At 37.1% G+C, this 18,336-nt stretch overlaps 1 protein-coding gene across 1 annotated transcript in view; it reads left to right on the forward strand.

The window, feature by feature from the left end:
* Positions 1-6,965, forward strand: part of CPQ (carboxypeptidase Q) — a 409,746-nt gene extending 402,781 nt beyond the window's left edge. Inside the window, exon 8 of the mRNA XM_054590297.1 lies at positions 6,029-6,965. Coding sequence (XP_054446272.1) covers positions 6,029-6,192 — 164 coding nt within the window. The 3' untranslated portion in view covers positions 6,193-6,965. The remainder of the gene's footprint in view (positions 1-6,028) is intronic.
* Positions 6,966-18,336: the final 11,371 nt, after the last annotated feature.

Genomic DNA, 18,336 nt, shown 5'->3' on the forward strand with positions numbered 1-18,336 from the left:
CTTAGCTTATATGTGAATTTGACATCCACCTGATAATCTCTGGGATACAGGGAGCATATGCTCCCCAGCGGTTTCAGCTAATTCTAAAATGTCATGGCTTCTGTTTAAATGCTTTCAGCTACTATCAAAGTAAACACCCAGATTTGTCTCTTCTGGATGTGCTATGAGCTCATGGCATAAAGAGTCTTCTGGTTTTAATATGTTCTTCTGGCCTTTCCATTGGGGAGTTTGGTTATCTTTATCCACATGCTTTCCAGAGAATTTCAGAGTCTGGGATGTTGTCATTTGGCCCTGGCCTTTGTTACCTGTACCTCAGACTGTGTTTCCCAGCTATCTCCTCACCTCCATGATCCTCCACATTCTTCTGGAGCATTTTCATAAGGAACAGTTCCAGTCTCCCCACCCTCCTGCCCCTTGGAGCCTCGTGGCTTGCCATCTACATTTATATTTAGTCTATTTTCAACTTTATCTGCTAATAATTAACCCGAGTTACCCCTACATCATCCAAACTGGAATGCTCACATACGCTATTTACCTGGAATGCCTGTGCCCCATCTCTGTCTGTTGTCATTCCAAGTCCTGGTGCTGGATATTCTCTTTCACCACTTTATTCCTCGCCTTTCTCCACCCTGTGCTGTGCCCCTGGAGGCTAGCTGTGATGGACTCCACTAACAAGTTACACTTGCCCTCTGTCTTATGATCGAGTTTGGTCAGGGGGAGGCCCCATAGGCCATGGGAGGCACAGCCGAGGACTAAATCCCTGGCTTCTATAGACACCGCAGCTCCTCTGGTGACCCTCTCCTAGAGCTATAACTGCAGTTAGAGCTGCTGTCTTCTCTGCCTCAATAGACCTACTGGTGGTAAAGTCTGTCCTTGTTGCAGGCCCTGGGGCACCTCATCATCCCTTATTGGTTTTATTTAACCCTAACTACTCTTTGTAAATAATCCTTTCATTAAATTCTACAAGTTACTTTGATGTAGTATTGTGTTTACTACAAATACTCTTGATTGATACAGCACCCTCAATGGCCAGTTTATTCATAAAATTTGCTAATTTCGTTCATTCACTCTACAAATATGCATTCAGGTTTTATTTGGTGCTCTGTTGACATTGGTAACAGGGTGGAGAACAAAACACAAGCCTTCAGGGAGTTTACGATATAGTGGAGAAAAACAGATGTGAAACAATCCATTATAACAAAGTATGGTGAAGATAATGATAAGAGAATCCACAGGGCAGAAAGTAAAGGATTGGGAGAAAAGACCACTGGCAATGTGGTAGACCAGAAATTCATACATACTTTCTTTTCCCCCAAGATAATTGTTATATAAAACCCTAATGTTTTTTCTATAATACATGGCTTAGCAGGAGGCAAATTAAGGGAATTCCTTAGAGATAAAAAATGATAAGGTGAGAATCTATATAGCTAAGAAAATTCTGGAGCCGAGTTAGTATTTGTCTGAGGGTCTCAGTCAATACTTGTTTTTCTAGACTGTGGATTTTAATAAGCAGCGAGTGCATGCAGGACAAGAGACAAAACATGGGACCCTAGTGTTCTTATATAAGATACTGATTAACTTTAAGTTTATTGAGATGAATATGTGAGTTGTGATTTCTAAAGTCTCTACTTACAGATTGAAACAACGTTTAACTTCAAAATGGGTAGAGTGAGAAAAAATGAGAAGAGGGAAAATTAAATAAAAGAAGGTAAGAAAGAAAGGTAGAAAACAAAATGAACAAATAGCAAAAATTAAGATGGTATAAATGAATCCAATTTAACAATAATCACAATCTATATAAATGATTTTTCCTCTGCAATTGAAAATCAAAGATTTTTAGATTAAATTTTTAAAATTCAATTTTAAACTATTTATAAGAGAAACCCCTAAAACCATAAGGACAGAGGAAGACTCCAACTAACATGATGGGTGAAGACCTACTAGGTCAATACTCTGCAAAAGAAGCAGGAGTGGCTATATTGAATATCAGGGAAACCTAGACTTCAAGACAAAAAGCATTAATACAAATGAAGAGGATGACTACATATTAATAAAGATGTCCAGTTTACCAGGAAGATGTAATTCTAAATTCGTGTGCTCCTAATTGTGTAACTTTGAAATATGTAAAAATGAAATTGTCAGAACTGTAAGAAAAATCGTCACATCCAAAATCACAGAGGGGCATTTTCACACCTCTCTCCAAATTGATAGATCAAATAGATAATAAATCAGTGAGGAACCTAAAAGATTTGAAGAACACAGTTAACAAGCTTGATCTAATGGACATATGCAATATACTGAAAACACACTCTTTTTTAACATATAGAACATTTATAAAAATGGAATAGCCCATAAAGAAAACCTCAACAAAATTCAGAGAATCTATACATGCAGCCTACATTCTCTAACAGTTAAATTAGAAATCAATAATGAAAAAAATAACTAAGGTGCCCCCATACTTTTGAAAACTATTGGGTAAAAGCACATTTTAACACACGAATCAAAGAAAAAAAATCAAACTAAGAATTAGTAAGTTGTAGAACTGAATGATCATAAAAATAACTCATCTGAACTAGAGAAATATAGATAGTAAAACAGTATCAAGGGGAGACTATAGCCTTACTTCTCATGCTAGTGACAAAGAAGTCTGCAAAGTAACAGACTGAGCACTGAACTCAGAAAGTTAGAGAGAAAAGTGAATAAACTCAAAGAAAGAAGAAGGAAGGAAGGACTAGAAATAAGAGTAGAAATCAATGATAGAAAAACTACTATACAATAGAAAGTATTTAAAAAAAACCCAAAATTGTTTTCTTTTTCTGTTCAAAAGACTAATACAACTGACAAGCTGCTAGCAAGATGAAAAAAGACACCAATAACCAATATCAGGAATGAAAAAGAGAAGCATTTCTATAGAGTCTGGAGACATTTTTTAAAGAAGATAAAAAAAGGATATTATTGACCACCTTGTGACAATTATTTTGAATATTTAGACAAAGCTCGTAAATTTCTAGAAATATGTAACTCCCAAAACTAATTCAAGAAGAAATACAAAAAAATGAATCACCCAATAATCAGGAAAGATAGGGAATCATTAGTTAAAATTTTTACCCTAAAGAAAACATTAGGCTTAGATGGTTTCATATGTTCTACAAAATAACCAAGAAATGAATCATTCTAATTTTATATAAACTAATCCAGAGTGTAGGAAAATAAAGGAACACTTGCCATTTTATGAGATATCTTTAATACTAAAAATAATTATCTACAAACATAAAATGCAAATTTTTTAAAAATGTGTAATTTACAGTTAGAAAAAAAAATTGAAACCATGAAGGAAAGAAAACTAACAAAAGGTATTCAAAACTGTACTACAAAACTTTAGAGACATAGAAGACCTAAACAGAAAAATACAATTTTCATGAGTAAGAACACAGTATTCTAACTAAAGATGTTAATTTTCCCGAAGTTGATAAATAGATTAACACAATTCCCATCAAAATTCAAAAATAGCCCTCGCTGATGTGGCTCAATGGATTGAGTGCCAGCCTGTGGACCAAAGGGATGCTGGCTCAATTCCCTGTCAGGGTACATGCCTGGGTTGTGGGGCAGGTACCCAGTAAGGGGGATGTGAGAGGCAACCACACATTGATGTTTCCCTTTCTCCTTCCTTTCCCCTTTCTCTAAAAATAAATAAATAAAACCTTTTTTAAAATTCAAAAAACACTTTTGTAATATTTTAAAATTATTCTAAACATTATCTGGAAGAGCGAATGGTCAAACATAGTATGGCACTCCTGAATGAGAAGGAAGAGAGGAAATGTGCTCTACTGGAAAACAAAGGTTAGAAAGCAACAGTAATTAAAATACTGTGGTATTGCCAGAGGAAAAGACTACTAGACTGGTGGAACAGAATTAGAAAGTCCCAAAATATACCCACACATACAACAAAAGTTGATATATTGCAAAAATTGATACTGCAGATCAGTGAAAAAAAAAAGATGTACTAAGTAAACTTTGCTGGGACAAATGAAAAATGAAATAAAGCCTACCATACACAAAAATCAATTCCGATTTTAAATGGATGAAGAACTTAAAATGAAAAACTGAACTTTAAAAATTTCAGTACATCAGAGAATATTTTTTATGATATTAGAGTAAGGATAAGTTTCTTAAAGAAGATGTAAAAAGTGAAAATCATCAAGGAAAAGATTCATAAGTTCAACCACATTAAAAGTAAGAACATCTACTCACCAAAACACATCCATTCACCAGAGTAAAAGGAGCCGCAAACTGGAAAGTGATGTATACTAACTGAATACTAACAAAAGATTAGTATCTAAAATATATCAAGAACTCCTACAGATCAATAAGAAAAGATATGCAATCAATTAAAAATGGGCAAAGGCACAAACAGTTCACAAAAGAGAAAACATAAATGACAAAAAATACATATGTTAAAACGTACCCAATCTCATTAATAATTTTAAAAATTAAAATTAAAACCATAATAAGATGATATTTCATACCCACCAGATTAGCAAAAGTTAGCTTGACAACACCAAGCACTAGAAAGGATGTGAAGCAAGAGAAAGACTCATATATGACAATGAAAGTATAAATTGCAAAGGAAAACATTTTAGAATTGCATGATAAAATTACACACATGCATACTATATAACTCAGCAATTCCAGTCCTCTTTTTAGACCATAGAGAATGCTGGCAGCAGCATATAATAACAGAAAACTAGAAACAATGTAAATGCCCATTGTCGGGGAAATGGGTAAATAAATACAAGGAGATAATGTACAGCAATAAAAAATGAAAATACTACAGTTCTACACAATAACATACATAAATTTTACATATGGTTGAGCAGAAAAGCAAGTCACAGAAATACATCTGCAGTACATGGTTCAGAAGCAGACAATACTGAACAATTGTGTATCAATTCATGTATAAGTAGTTAATATAGAAGCACAACAGGATGGTGACCTCTGGAAGGAAGGAAGTATCTATAAGTAGTAAGAAGGGGGTTTGGGGTGGACACTGGCTCATAAAATAGGCTTCAAAGGCACTGGTAGTATCTTCCTTGCATTGAATTATGCATATATGTGTAGTTTTCATATTGTCTCCCTTTATAATATACATTTATGTTCTCTACAATCTTATGTATGTATAGTATATTTCACAATAAATCTGTAAGTAAGTAAGTAAGTAAGTAAAACAAGGCCAGAGACTAAAGAACTACCATTGAAGTCCATAACATGGGCCCAGTAGGTTCTGAAGGATGACTAAGAGGCAGCAACAATTCCTTGAGGCTCTGCTCCATGCCTCAAACTCGAAAAAAGGCTTCACTGCAGTGAGAGAACAGCTTTCAAGTAGGGCAGAGACTCCTGATGGTGCCCTTGGAGGCCGCCAGGGAATTTCATAGGAAATAAAGGAATGATCTGAGGGGGAAAACTTGAGTAAAAGAGTATTGATCTTCTTCTGTGGCCAGAAAGGTACATAATTTATACTCTTGCAGATACAAAGAAGATACTGTCTTTTTATAAATATGAAGACACTGGTATCAGTTACTTAAACATATAAAGGTTTAATTTCCCTCACTTAGCAGGAGGTCCAGAAGGAGGAAGTGCACAGTTTGTTCCTTGGATTAGCAATATTTTCCAGATCCAGGCTTCTCTGCCTTTCCACTCTGCCATCTTTAGTGTGTGGGCTTTTTTTCTCTCATGTACAATAGCTTCAAACTTCTCATCTACCTTTAATGTATCATTAGGGAATTTGCCAGGCTCTTTTGTCTGGTAAAGGCTTTCCAAGAGCTTTCCCATGGCCTTTCACTCACATCTTAGTGGTCAAAATGCTCTTTATTGCTGCAAGAGAGGCTGGATATGTATTTTGCCATTGTGGCCTATATAGTAGGAGCAGGCAGGAAGGAAGCAGAGGCGAGTGGCAGAGGTTTCTGAGCAGCTATTCAGCAGTTTCTGACAAAATCCTTCACTAAGAGAAATCTTCCCCTTTTTTCCCCAGGAGCCAGTCTACTTGATGACTTGTATAAATATTTCTCATTCCATCACACCCGTGGAGACACAATGACTGTCATGGATCCAAAGGAGATGAGTGTTGCTGCCGCTGTTTGGGCTGTTGTCTCTTACGTCGTTGCAGACCTGGAAGAAATGCTGCCCAGATCCTAGCAAGAGCAAGAAAGAAGGCACTTTTGCCCTTTCTAGCCAGGAATCTGGGGCTTCAGCTTCAGGAAATCCCTATTCACCTAACAATTGTATCTGATTCATTTTCAAAACATACACTTTTTCATATTATTATCCTCTTTTCTGATATATTCCACATTATCTGTTTCTAAAATAAGTAATTACTTCATTTCTACCTGCACATAAAATCAAGTAGAAGTCACAGTGGGGGTATTTCTTCATACCACCTGTAAAAAATATCATTTCTACTTTGAAAGTGGAATACTAGATAGATCTTTTTATGGGTAGTTATGAATATTAAATCAAATACAATGATACTAATTTTTTGTTTTATGTCATTTTTTGAAAGATAAAAGAGACATAAAATTGTAGTATAGTCTCAATTGAATGTATGGAGGCATTTGATTTTCTAATTTGTATATTTTTATTAAGATATGGGTTTTTTAATTAAGAAGAAAAAAGATGTCACCGTTTAGGGAAAAACTCAAGTATGTATAATCCCACTGCCTTATTACAGATGAGTACTAAGGTCTATCACCAGGTAAATGATCATACTATCTTACATTTGTGTTTTATAAACTTCACACTATTTTATGAAATTAGGGCTTGTTCACGTTTTGCTGTAAAAGTATTGAAACTCAGAGAGGCTAAATAATATTTACAGGGTCTTAGAGAGCAAAAATATTGATTCAAATCCATCCTGGGAACACTCTCTACTAGTCTTCCACACACAATGCCTAGTATTCAATAAAAAATTACAAGACACATCAAAAAAAAGCAAATAAAAGCAAATAATTTTTTTTTTGTTCAATACATTTGTCTCCACCTTCCTGCTACCACTTTCCCCTGTCCCCCTCTCCTATCTCCCTCCCTCAATCCTTTCCCACTTTGGCTTTATCCATGGGTCCTTTATACATGTTCCCTGACTCGACCCTTCCCTTCCCTTGCCCTGACCCCCCTCCTTCCCTCTTGACTTTGTTGGTTTCTTTTTTCTTTCAATGTTGCTGGTTATATTTTCCTTGTTTGTTGGTATTTTTGGTTAGGTTCCACTTATAGGTGAGATCATATGGTATTTATCTTTCGCCCGCTGGCTTATTTCACTTAGCATAATGCTCTCCAGTTCCATCCATGCTGTTGCGAAGGGTAGTAGCTCTTTCTTTTTTTCTGCTGTGTAGTATTCCATTGTGTAAATGTACCATAGTTTTTTGATCCACTCATTTACTGATGGGCACTTAGGTTGCTTCCAACACTTGGCTATTGTAAATTGTGCTGCTATGAATATTGGGGTGCATACGTTCTTTTGAATTGGTGTTTGGGGATTCTTAGGGTATAATCCCAGCAGTGGAATTGCTGGGTCAAAAGGCAGTTCCATTTTTTTAGCATTTTGAGGAAATTCCAAACTATTTTCCACAGTGGCTGCACCAGTCTGCATTCCCACCAACAGTGTACTAGGGTTCCCCTTTCTCCACAGCCTCACCAGCACCCATCGTTTGTTGATCTGTTTATGATGGCCACTCTGACCGGTGTGAAGTGGTATCTCATTGTGGTTTTAAATTGCATTTCTCTGATGGCTAGTGATGCTGAGCATCCTTTCCTATGCCTCTGGGCCCTCTGTATGTCCTTGGAGAAGTGTCTGTCCAGGTCCAAAACTAGTTTCTTCCATTTCCTTCAAGATCAACAGAGAGGGATTCTTCCTCAATAGGAGCACAGCCACACTCAGGACCTCTACCTCCCTTGTCTTGGAACTATTGTGCTTTCTACTTATCAGCCCTGAATGACAGGCATTCCTAGATCATCCCTACAGATCATGAAGCCTAAAACGAGGTCCATTTTGTATTCTCCACTGATCCCTCCACAGTTTTAAACTTTAGAAAAACTTGAAAGAGAAAAATTGTCACAAAATTGTAATCTACTCTCAAATTCCCACCAGCTGGAAAAAGTCATTTTCTCTGCCACCAACTGCATCCTGAATCACTGTGCCCACCTATTCCTTCTAGGAAACTTAATCCTTTCTCCACCTCATCCTCCTTCTTCTGTATAGGGTTTGGGATTGTACCCCCACTGTCTATACACCTAGAGGTGGTTCTAAGGAAATGCATCCTATTCCATATCTTTGATTTTCCCATAACATTTTCTATTTCTCTGGAAAAAATACTTATAGAGGGACAAATGATAGCAGAAATGGACCCTTTCTTAACTGGGACATTTACTGCCACCTTACTGGAGGAGTATAAAGGGGCTGTGTCGAGGCACATTGTGAATATGAGCAGGTGGGAGAGTGAATTGGTGAGTATGGGTATCAGTAGCATTAACAGTAGGGGAGAAATACATGGCAGTTGGGAAAATAGGAGGGTAGAAGAAGAAATGCAAAAAAAAAAAGGTCTATATAGTGTTTTCTCATGACAATTCCACCTGCACATCATAAATGCTACCAGCCAACTGTGGAGCCTGGCACATGCTATAGCTATAGGTGCTTTTAAGGCACAATTCTCTTATTTTCCACAAATCGTTGTGAAAGAAACTGTCTGCTAAGAAATGATGTATCATTTGAGTGGTGGCCTATTTCCTCTGCTTGCAGTAGCTTCCCAATTTGACTTTAGGGTCAAGTTGCTTTTCTGATTCATTTGTCTGAGTAGACTTAACTGCAAATTGAGAAGAGAAACCCATTTAAATATTGTATAATGTGAAAAGGGTGAATTCTGTAACAGAAGTAGGGGATGAGAGGGAAAGGAGGTTGATTGCTGATTTGACCTTCACATTGTTAAGATGTGGTTTTGAGGGGTGTAGTGTGTTTGAATGATTTGGCGTTTAAGTTGTCCGAGTGTTCCGCCTTCCTCACAGTAATTACACAAATGACACCCAGAGTGTTTTGACAGTCCTCACACATCTATACCACAGGCACTTGGTTGCCACGCAGTCCTATTTGCTCAGTATGCTCCCTTCATAATAATTTGCGGTGCTTCCCATTTACCTTGAGTAAATATCAGCCAAATCTTGATATCTATATCTGTCTCATGAAATATACATCCTCTCTAACTGTGCCCAAATGATTAATTTACTGCTATGTGATGATTAGCATAAAAATCTCATCACAATGAGATAGAAATGTTACCACTAATTGCCATTTGAAGTGAAGAAATTTTTTCGCATAGAAATTAATGATGCAAGCTTACTTCTCAACTCTGTTAAACCGGAAAACCCAAAACTGTTTCTGAAACAGAAAAAAATTACCTTTGAAGTTTTTTTTTTCCTCTCCTTTAGATGATTCACAGCTCAGCAAAGGAGTGGTGGAGGGCAATGGTTAATGGACCTTTGTACACCAAACGAGACGCATGAACTCCGCTCTCGTCTGATCAGGCCTTTCTATCAATTACTCAACTTCAGGCAAAGATCTTTTCCCTGGACATGAGGGCCTCCCTGTGGCTCTGAAACTTGACCTAAACACTCTCACATTTGCAGCATATCCTAACAGTGCTCATGTCCTTAATATCATTGGTGGCCATTCCAGATCTGCTCAAGCAGCCTCACAACTAAAGGTGAGCTTGAAAGTACTTTAGAAAGTTTTGTTCTATTTTCCAGGTTTCAAGAGCATTTAGCTGTGTCTAGATCCTGATGATAAAGTCACACCCTAGTCCAATCAGTTCTCTTAATTCCTTATAAGTTCCAACTAGTCTGTTCAGAGATGGTAACAGAACATGAATTATGCCTAAGCTCTGCCTTGTCATCCAAACCATCGCCATTATTGCTAATAATCATCCTGAGCCAATTAAGCTGCTAAGAACTTCATACTATGCATGTGCCCATATAATGCTCACCCAATGCAATGAGGTAAGTCCTATTTTAATTCCCATTTTAAGAATGAGAAAACCTGCATATACAGCTCCTAAATAACTTTTGCAAGTTCACAAAATTGATAAAATGTGGCAGAAATTTAGAAAATTCAAACTCGAGTATCCCCTGAGACAAACATAAACTCTCTGGCTAGTCACTCTTCTAGCCTTCACTGTCTTGGTAGATCCAATCTAACTGGTGCATTTGCATTTTGAGAAATAGAAAGTAGGTTTTGAATACTGCCATGCTTTGGCTTAAGAAAGAGGGCCCTTGTGCTCACAGAGGTCCCCACATATCACAAACACACACCAAAAATAACTTTATTAAGGGATCTATGGACTCTTCTGTCACCAGGAACCTAGCACTCAGGACCTGCACAGCATGGCTCAGGACTCAAAGCCCCCACTTTCAGGCTAATGCCATTTTGGCTCCAAAGAAACACTACTCCTCAGGTCCTGCCTTTGGGAGAAGACTGTGCCTGGAGGTTGTGAATGTAGACACTGCCCCTGAGCGCGAAGATTTGAGGAATGGAAGTACTGAAGAAGAAAAGACAAATTCATTAACTTGTCAAATCTTTTCTCTCAGAGAGCATGAATGTAATAGACGCTGCATAATGAGGTATTGTTTCCCAGAAGTATTGAACATCCATTTTTTTTTTATTCTCATCAAGTTCCAGTGTGTGGTTCTTTCTGAAGGTACTCATAAATAGGCATGCTACTCACAGCAGTTGTACGTGGTGGCATACTGCATTATTTAATACTTGTGTTATTAAATAATTTGTATTCCTCATAGATTTGAGTATCTGTTGGTTTAGGCATAGCTGTTTTGAAATCTAATATCCATAGCTTAAACTGGCAACTAGATGGACGTTTCATGCTAAATTGTAAATAGCTTTGTTTTTGTAAAATTAACAATATTATATGTAACAAATATTTTTAAATTTAAATAGAAAATATAACTTTATTTAAATATTTCCTTTCAAAAATTGGCTGTTTATTAATTCCAGTATATATTCTCATTAAATCAATAGTTAATTGCTAATTATTTTTAATTGTATTTTAAAGTACACATAACAATATCTATTATCTTAACCACTTTTAAGTGTACAGTTCAATGGCGTTAAGTACATACCCATTTTTCTGCAACCGTCACCACTATTCATCTCCAGAATTCTTTTCATTTTGCAAAACTGACACTCTAATTAAATAACAAACCCAATTAAACAATAACATTCCATTACCCAGCCCCCAGCAACCACCCTTTTACTATCTGTCTCTGAATCCAACTACTGTAGGTACTTACATAAGTGGAATCATATAGTATTTGTCCTGTGGTTGACATTTCACTTAATATAATGTCCTCAAAGTTCATCCATGTTGTATGATGTGTCAGAATTTCCTCCCTTTCTAAGGCTGAATAATATTTCATTGTATGTTTATACTATGTTCTGTTTCTCCACTCATCCCTCAATGTTGATAGACATTGGATTTCTTGCCTATTATGAATAATGCTGCTATGAACGTGAGAATATAAATATCTCTTCCAGATACTGCTTATACCCAGAAGTGGAATTTCTAGATCATATGGTAATTCTATTTTTAATTTTTTGAGAAACTGTCTTGCTGCACCAAGCAACTTGACCCTAAAGTCAAATTGGGCAGCTATTATAAGCAGAGGAAATAGGCCACAGTGGCTGCACCATTTTACATTCCCTCCAACAGGGCACAAGGGTTTCAATTTCTCCACATTCTTAAAAACATTTGTAATTTTATGTTTTTTTTAATAGTAGTCATCTTAAAGGGTGTGAGATAGTATCTTATTGTGGTTTTGATTGGCATTTTCCTGGTGATTAGTGATGCTAAGCGTCTTTTCACATGCTTATTGGTCATTTGTATTTATATTCTTCAGAGAATGTCTATTCAAGTCTTTTGTCTATTTTTGAATCAAGTTGTTTTTTGTTGTTGAGTATTAGGAGTTCTTTTTAATATATTCTGAATATTAGCCCCACATCAGACATGTGATTTACAAATGTTTACTTTCATTCCATAGGTTACCTTTTCACTCTGTTGATTGTGTCCTTGGATGCAAAGAACTTTTATATTTTGATGTAGTCCACATTATTTTTTCATTTTTTACCTATTCCTCTGGTGTAATGTCCAAGAAACTGTTGCCAAATCCAACATCATGAAGCTTTTCCTCTATGTTTTCTTTAAAGAGTTTTATAGTTTTAGCTTTTACATGTAGATCTTTGATACATTTTGAGTTAGTTTTTATACGTGATATGAGGTAAGGGTCCAACTCATTCTTTTGATTGTGGATATCCAGATTTTATATTTGTTGAAAAGACTATCTTTTCCTCATTTAATGGTCTTGGCAACTTTGTCAAAAATAATTTGACCGTATATAGCCAAGTTTATTTTAGGTCCTCTATTCTATTCCATTGATCAGTTCAGGCAGCTTTATGACAGTACCACACTGTTTTGATTTGGTGTAACTTTGTAATAACTTTTGAAATTAGTGTAAGACCTTTAATTTTATTCTTTTTCAAGGTGTTGTTTTTTGTTGGGTTTTTTTTTTACTACTGGGGGTCCCTTGAGATGTCATATGAATTTTAGGATGGATTTTTCTATTTATGAAAAAAACACTATTAGAATCTTGGATAGAAATTATATTGACTCTGTAGATCAGTTAGGGTAGCATTGACATCTTAACATTATTAAGTCTTTCAATCCACAAATAAGGGGTATTGTCTTAGCTCCAGCTGCTAAGACAAAATACCATAGATTAGATAGCTTAAACAGACATTTGCTTCTCAACGTTCTAGATGCTGGGAAGTCCAAGGTCAAGGTGACAGCAGATACAGTTCTTGGTGAGGGCCCCCTTCCTGTCTTGTGCACAGATATCTTTGTAATGTGGACACATGTGGTCTTTCCTTGGTGTGTGTTCATGAAGTGGTATCATGTCTCTTCTTCTTCTTACAAGAGCACTAATGTCATTTTGAGAGTTCCAACCTCATGAACCTAATCTTATCACAATTACTCCCCAAAGGCCTCACCTCCAAATACCATCACAGTGGAGATTAGAGCTTCAACATATGAATTGGGGGGAATATAAACATTTTGTCCATAGCCGATGGCTTTACATTTATTTATATATTGAATTTCTTTCAGCAATGTTTTGTAGTTTTCTGGTGTACAAGTGTTTTGCCTCTCTGGTTAAGTTTACTCCTAAAGATTTTATTCTTTTTGTTTGATATTTTGATATTTTTCTGAATTTTAGTCATTACAAGTGTGTATTTGTCAAAACAGAATGCAAGAACACAGTATTTTAGTTTTGGTTTATAACTTTTAAAAGGTATTTCTAAAAGTCTCTCTGTCATAGTCAAGAAGTCCAGGAATAGCCAGCTCAGGCTGGTCTACAGCACGGAGCTCCACTTGCCCAGATCTTCACAAATGTTAGAGAAAGACTTGGGTTTGAAAGTGCAAATACAGTGAACTTCTCATCTAGGGCAAGCACTCTAATGAGACAAGCCCCTGCCTACACTGTAGCCAGGATGATATTTATACATTACAAATCTTCTTGTGCACCCCCCTGCTTAGAGCCCTTCGGCAGCTTCTCTTTTCACTTGGGATAAAGTTCATAATATGAAAATATTTCATGTTCCAGTCCTGCCTTCCTTTTTACTCTTTGTTTATGTACACCCTTCCTCTCTTCACTCTGGCCACATTGGCTTTTGTTCTAGTTCTTCCAACATATCCCTTCTTCCCCAAGACCTCTGCACATGTGGGTCCTTCTCCTTATGGTGCTTCTTACCCCTTTCTTTGACTAGTTAACTTCTGCCTATCCATTATTCTCAACTTTAGGTCTCTTCCTCTGGGACATCTTCTTTGAATCTTTGGACTAGATAGATCCCAATAATAACAAAAATAATCATTATTTTAATGGTCATGCATAAAGATTAGCATTTATTATTTGCTTTCCAATAAGCAGAGAGGTAAGGACATGTATTAACTCCTTTCATTTTCCCAGAAGTCCTCCCCTCCATTTTTACAAATAAAGAAGTCAAGATTTAGACAAGTTAAGTCACCCATCCACAATCACCTTATTAATGAATTGGAACCAAGATTTTAATCAAGGCTACCTAACCCCAGAGCCTATATATTTAGCCTCCACGACACATTGATTTCCTCTGTTAAGGACCTTCATTCATGATTTGTTCATTCATTCCACATACTTATTAAATTTCTACCATGTGCCAGGAGGCACTGGGAGGCACTGGGGATATAATGATATACAGCAAGACAAATGAGGTTCCTATACTAGAAGAAATTTATTCTAGTGGAGAACCAAGACCATAAGAAGTAAAAAATAAACAAACTCAAATGAAAATTCCTATGGTAGAGGTGAACAGGTTCTGTGACAGAGAGTGGGGGGTAGGGGAGTTTATAGGGACAGGATGTGCTGAGATGGTCTCTCTAAAGAGGGGACACTTGAGTTGAGTCCTGATGGATGATGGGATGGAGGTAACTGTTCTTCAAAATTCACTCTCTCTTCTTTATGGTAACAAAGCCCCTAAAGTTTAGCTGGATTATATTCTCCCATCCCATCTTGTAATTAAGTATAGCCATGTGACTAAGTTCTGGCTAATTGGTTAAAACTGGAAGTTGGATGAGAAACTTCCAGGAAGTCTCTTTAAGGGGATCTAGGGGAATGGACATGTTCTCCTCTCAGCTTTTTTTTGGAAGGCTGAAGCAGTTGCAGCTGCAACCACAGCTGACTTGGACCATGAAGTGAACTTGTGAATGGAAGCCACACACAGTAGGGAAACAAACAGGAATATGTAAGGGCCCCTGATATTGTGAAGTACCATATCAGCTTTGGACTGACTCTCTTGGATAAATTATATTAAAGTCATACTTCCTACTAAATGGCAATCAAGCTTCTTTATTATTCTGAAGATTTAATACTTCTGCTTGTGAAGGATAGACTACAAGCTTCAAGCACAAGCTTCCGGCCACTGCAGTGGTTGAATAAATATCCTCAGGAAGTCATTAGGGACCCCTTTGGTTGCCTCCAATTCCTAATCACAGGAAATGGATGTTTTCCCTTTTTCTCTGGTTGCTTTGGAACGGCTTTTGGAAGTCACTTGGCATGCCAGAAGGGCTATTTATTTGATCAGAAGGCAAATGCCAAACTGACATAGATAAAAATATGCCACAATGTTGATCTCTGAGAAATGCCTCTATGACATATTAACCATTTCACAAACACATGCAAAAGCTCAAATAAAGCTTTTGATGTCCCTGATCTTTGCACTTTCAAATGGTGGCTGAGCAAACAGAAATCAGTCTTCTTTGAAACCTTGAAAGTGGTGAAATTGCCTAAATCAGTTTGTTGACTATTCTTTCACCTCCTAAGGTCAGGGAAGGTTTTCTGTTTGTTCAATATTCCAGAGGCACTTTTGTTCTAGGAAATTTAAATCCGTCATTTATCTGTTTGATAGTAAGTTTGAATTCCCAATAAGGACTTGGCCAACTTTCTGAAAGATCGAAAATGAATATTTTTGAAATAGTTGTATAAACAATCTATTAAGAAATAGTAAATAGACCTTATCAGGATGGAGGTAAATGAGTAAGGACAGGTACTGGTTCTCTTGCCAACATATTTAAGGCTCATTAAATACCAAATGGGTTATTACACCAGAAAATTCTGTGTACAATCCAGTGTGCCGAGGTTGGTAATTACCATTTGTGTGAAGTTAGATTTGACCACTCAGTAATCAGCACTTGAGCTTGCTTCTAAAACTCTTTGTGGTGATGAAGACGCCTTGGAAGTTACCATGTGTGGAGAGGAGTTAAGAGGCTGAGCGTTGGGACCATCACTGTCATCTTAATCAGGATTCTATAGGTAAATGAGAGAAATACATTTAAACTGACTCAGGGGAAAAAAAAAAAAAAAGGAGATGGAATGGAAAAATACTGATGAATCATGTGATCTCAAGGTCTTATGTATAGCATGGCTTCAGAAATTGAACCAGAGACTGATTCCTGGTCAGAAGTGCTCCCTGACCTTTTCACCTCATAAAAGTTATAGATTCTATGGCCCATGAGGATAAAATAATGAGCCTGCTCCACACAATTGAAAGTGATTTACTCCTTGGCATACCAATCAGCCACCAGATAAACCTTTTTTGTCTCCCAGTTCCCAAGTTCTTAGGAAACAGTTATGGCCAATATTTATTGAGGCCCTGTTGTGTGTCAGGCACTGTTCTAAACACTACATATGCATTTCATTTACTCATTAAATCATCACACAGTCATATAAGACAGGTATTATATTTTCCCATTTTACAGACAAGAAAACTGAGGTAATTAGAGGCTAAACCATATACCAAGTTCATGTAGATGGTAGTGGAGATAAGGTTTGAATCTATTAATACTTTGGCTCCAATTTCCTCTTAACCCTCAGTTATAGTTTCTTTATTGGGCTCTAAAAGATGTATGTGAAATTAAATGAATTGACTGGCCAAACTTGAGTTAGGTGCCCACCCTGAACCAATCAGCAATGAGAAGGGAGTGGGATCACACTGGAGAAAGCAACTTGATCCTCCTGCTACGCCCTGTGGAAGGAGAGAAGAAGGGGCAAATCCTAGCCCAGCCGTGCTTGACAGACACTCACAAGGGTCATCTTTCTGTTCTCCCTCCTCCTCTCACAGGGGCCCAAGATTAACTTAACTATCCTTTTCAATTCATAGCACACTATCATTATTATGCATCTCTTGCTTTGTTTATTTCATCTTATTCCTCTTCTCCACTTCCATTCTTCTCCCCATCCCCAAAGGCAACTGTTTTACATTGTTTGATAGAATCATCTTATTTTCTTTATGTGTGTCTTTATATAATGTATATTGTTTCATGTGCATGCATTTTTATTTTACATATATGACATTGGGCTACAGGTCTCATTCTGCATCTTCCTTTTGCCAGTGAGTCTTATGTTCATAAGGTCTCTTCATGTTGCCATGCTGCCAGCCCATCACTTCTGATCACAGCATGTACTCCACGGTGTGCCTGCTCCACATTCTACTGTCCCCCAACTAGTGTCTTGTTCAGTCGTGGACTAGTGGGTCCTATGAATCACCTCACCCAGCTGGGGAGCCCCTTCATCTAGAAAGGCCCCTCCCTGCCTGGTAGACTGTGCCTCCTCTGTGCTCCTACAGTCTTCCATGCTTTCCTCAATCAGGTCAGAGGCCACAGAACACCCTGGTTAAAAGCTCAGGATCAGCAATGGAACAGAGTAGAGAGCACAGAAATAAACCCGTACCTCTATGGTCAATTAATATGTGACAAAGGAGGCAAGAACATACAATGGGGTAGAGACAGTCTTTTCAATAAACGGTGTTGGGAAAATTGGACAGATACATGCAAAAAAAAAAAAAAATGAAACTAGATCACCAACTTACACCATATATAAGAATCAACTCAAAATGGATTAAAGATTTCAATGTTAGTCATGAAACCATAAAATTTCTAAAAGAAAACATGGGCAGTAAAATTTCAGATATTTCTCATAGCAATATTTTCGCCAATATATCTCCTCAAGCAAGTGAAACAAAGGAAAAATAAAGAAATGAAGCTATATCAAACTAAAAAAGTTTTTGCACAACAAAAGACACCATCAAAAAATTAAAAAGGCAGAAAATTTGCCAGTGATACATCTGACAAGGTTGTATTTTCCAAAATACGTAAAATATTTGCCCTGGCCAGGTGGCTCAGTTGGTTGGAGTATTGTCCTATACACCAAAAGGCTGTGGGTTCGATTCCTAGTCAGGGCATGTACCTAGGCTGTGGGTTTGATCCCCAGTCGGAGCACATGTAGGAGACAATGGATTGATGTCTCTCTCTCTCTCTCTTTTCCTCCCTTTCTCTCTCTCTCTCTCCACCATCTCCCTCTCCCTTCTTCTCTCTCTAAAATCAATAAAAACATACATGTATCCTCAAGTAAGGATTAAAAAAATGGGCAAAGAACTTGAATAGACACTTCTCCAAAGAGGACATACAAATGGCCCATAGGCATTAAAAATGCTCAACATCACAAATCATCAGAGATGTAAATTAAAACCATAATGAGATATCAACAAACAAGTATTGGTGAGAATGTGAAGAAAAGGGAATCCTTATTCACTCTTGGTGGAAATGCAGACTGGTGCAGACTGGAAAATAGTATGGAGCTTCCTCAAAAAATTAAAAATAGAACTGCATTTTGACCAAATGATCCCACTTATGGGAAGATGTCCAA

The sequence above is a fragment of the Pteronotus mesoamericanus genome, unplaced genomic scaffold, assembly GCF_021234165.1.
Source record: "Pteronotus mesoamericanus isolate MK-2021 breed Mesoamerican mustached bat unplaced genomic scaffold, CSHL_Meso_final scaffold_174, whole genome shotgun sequence".
NCBI classification, from domain to species: Eukaryota; Metazoa; Chordata; class Mammalia; order Chiroptera; family Mormoopidae; genus Pteronotus; species Pteronotus mesoamericanus.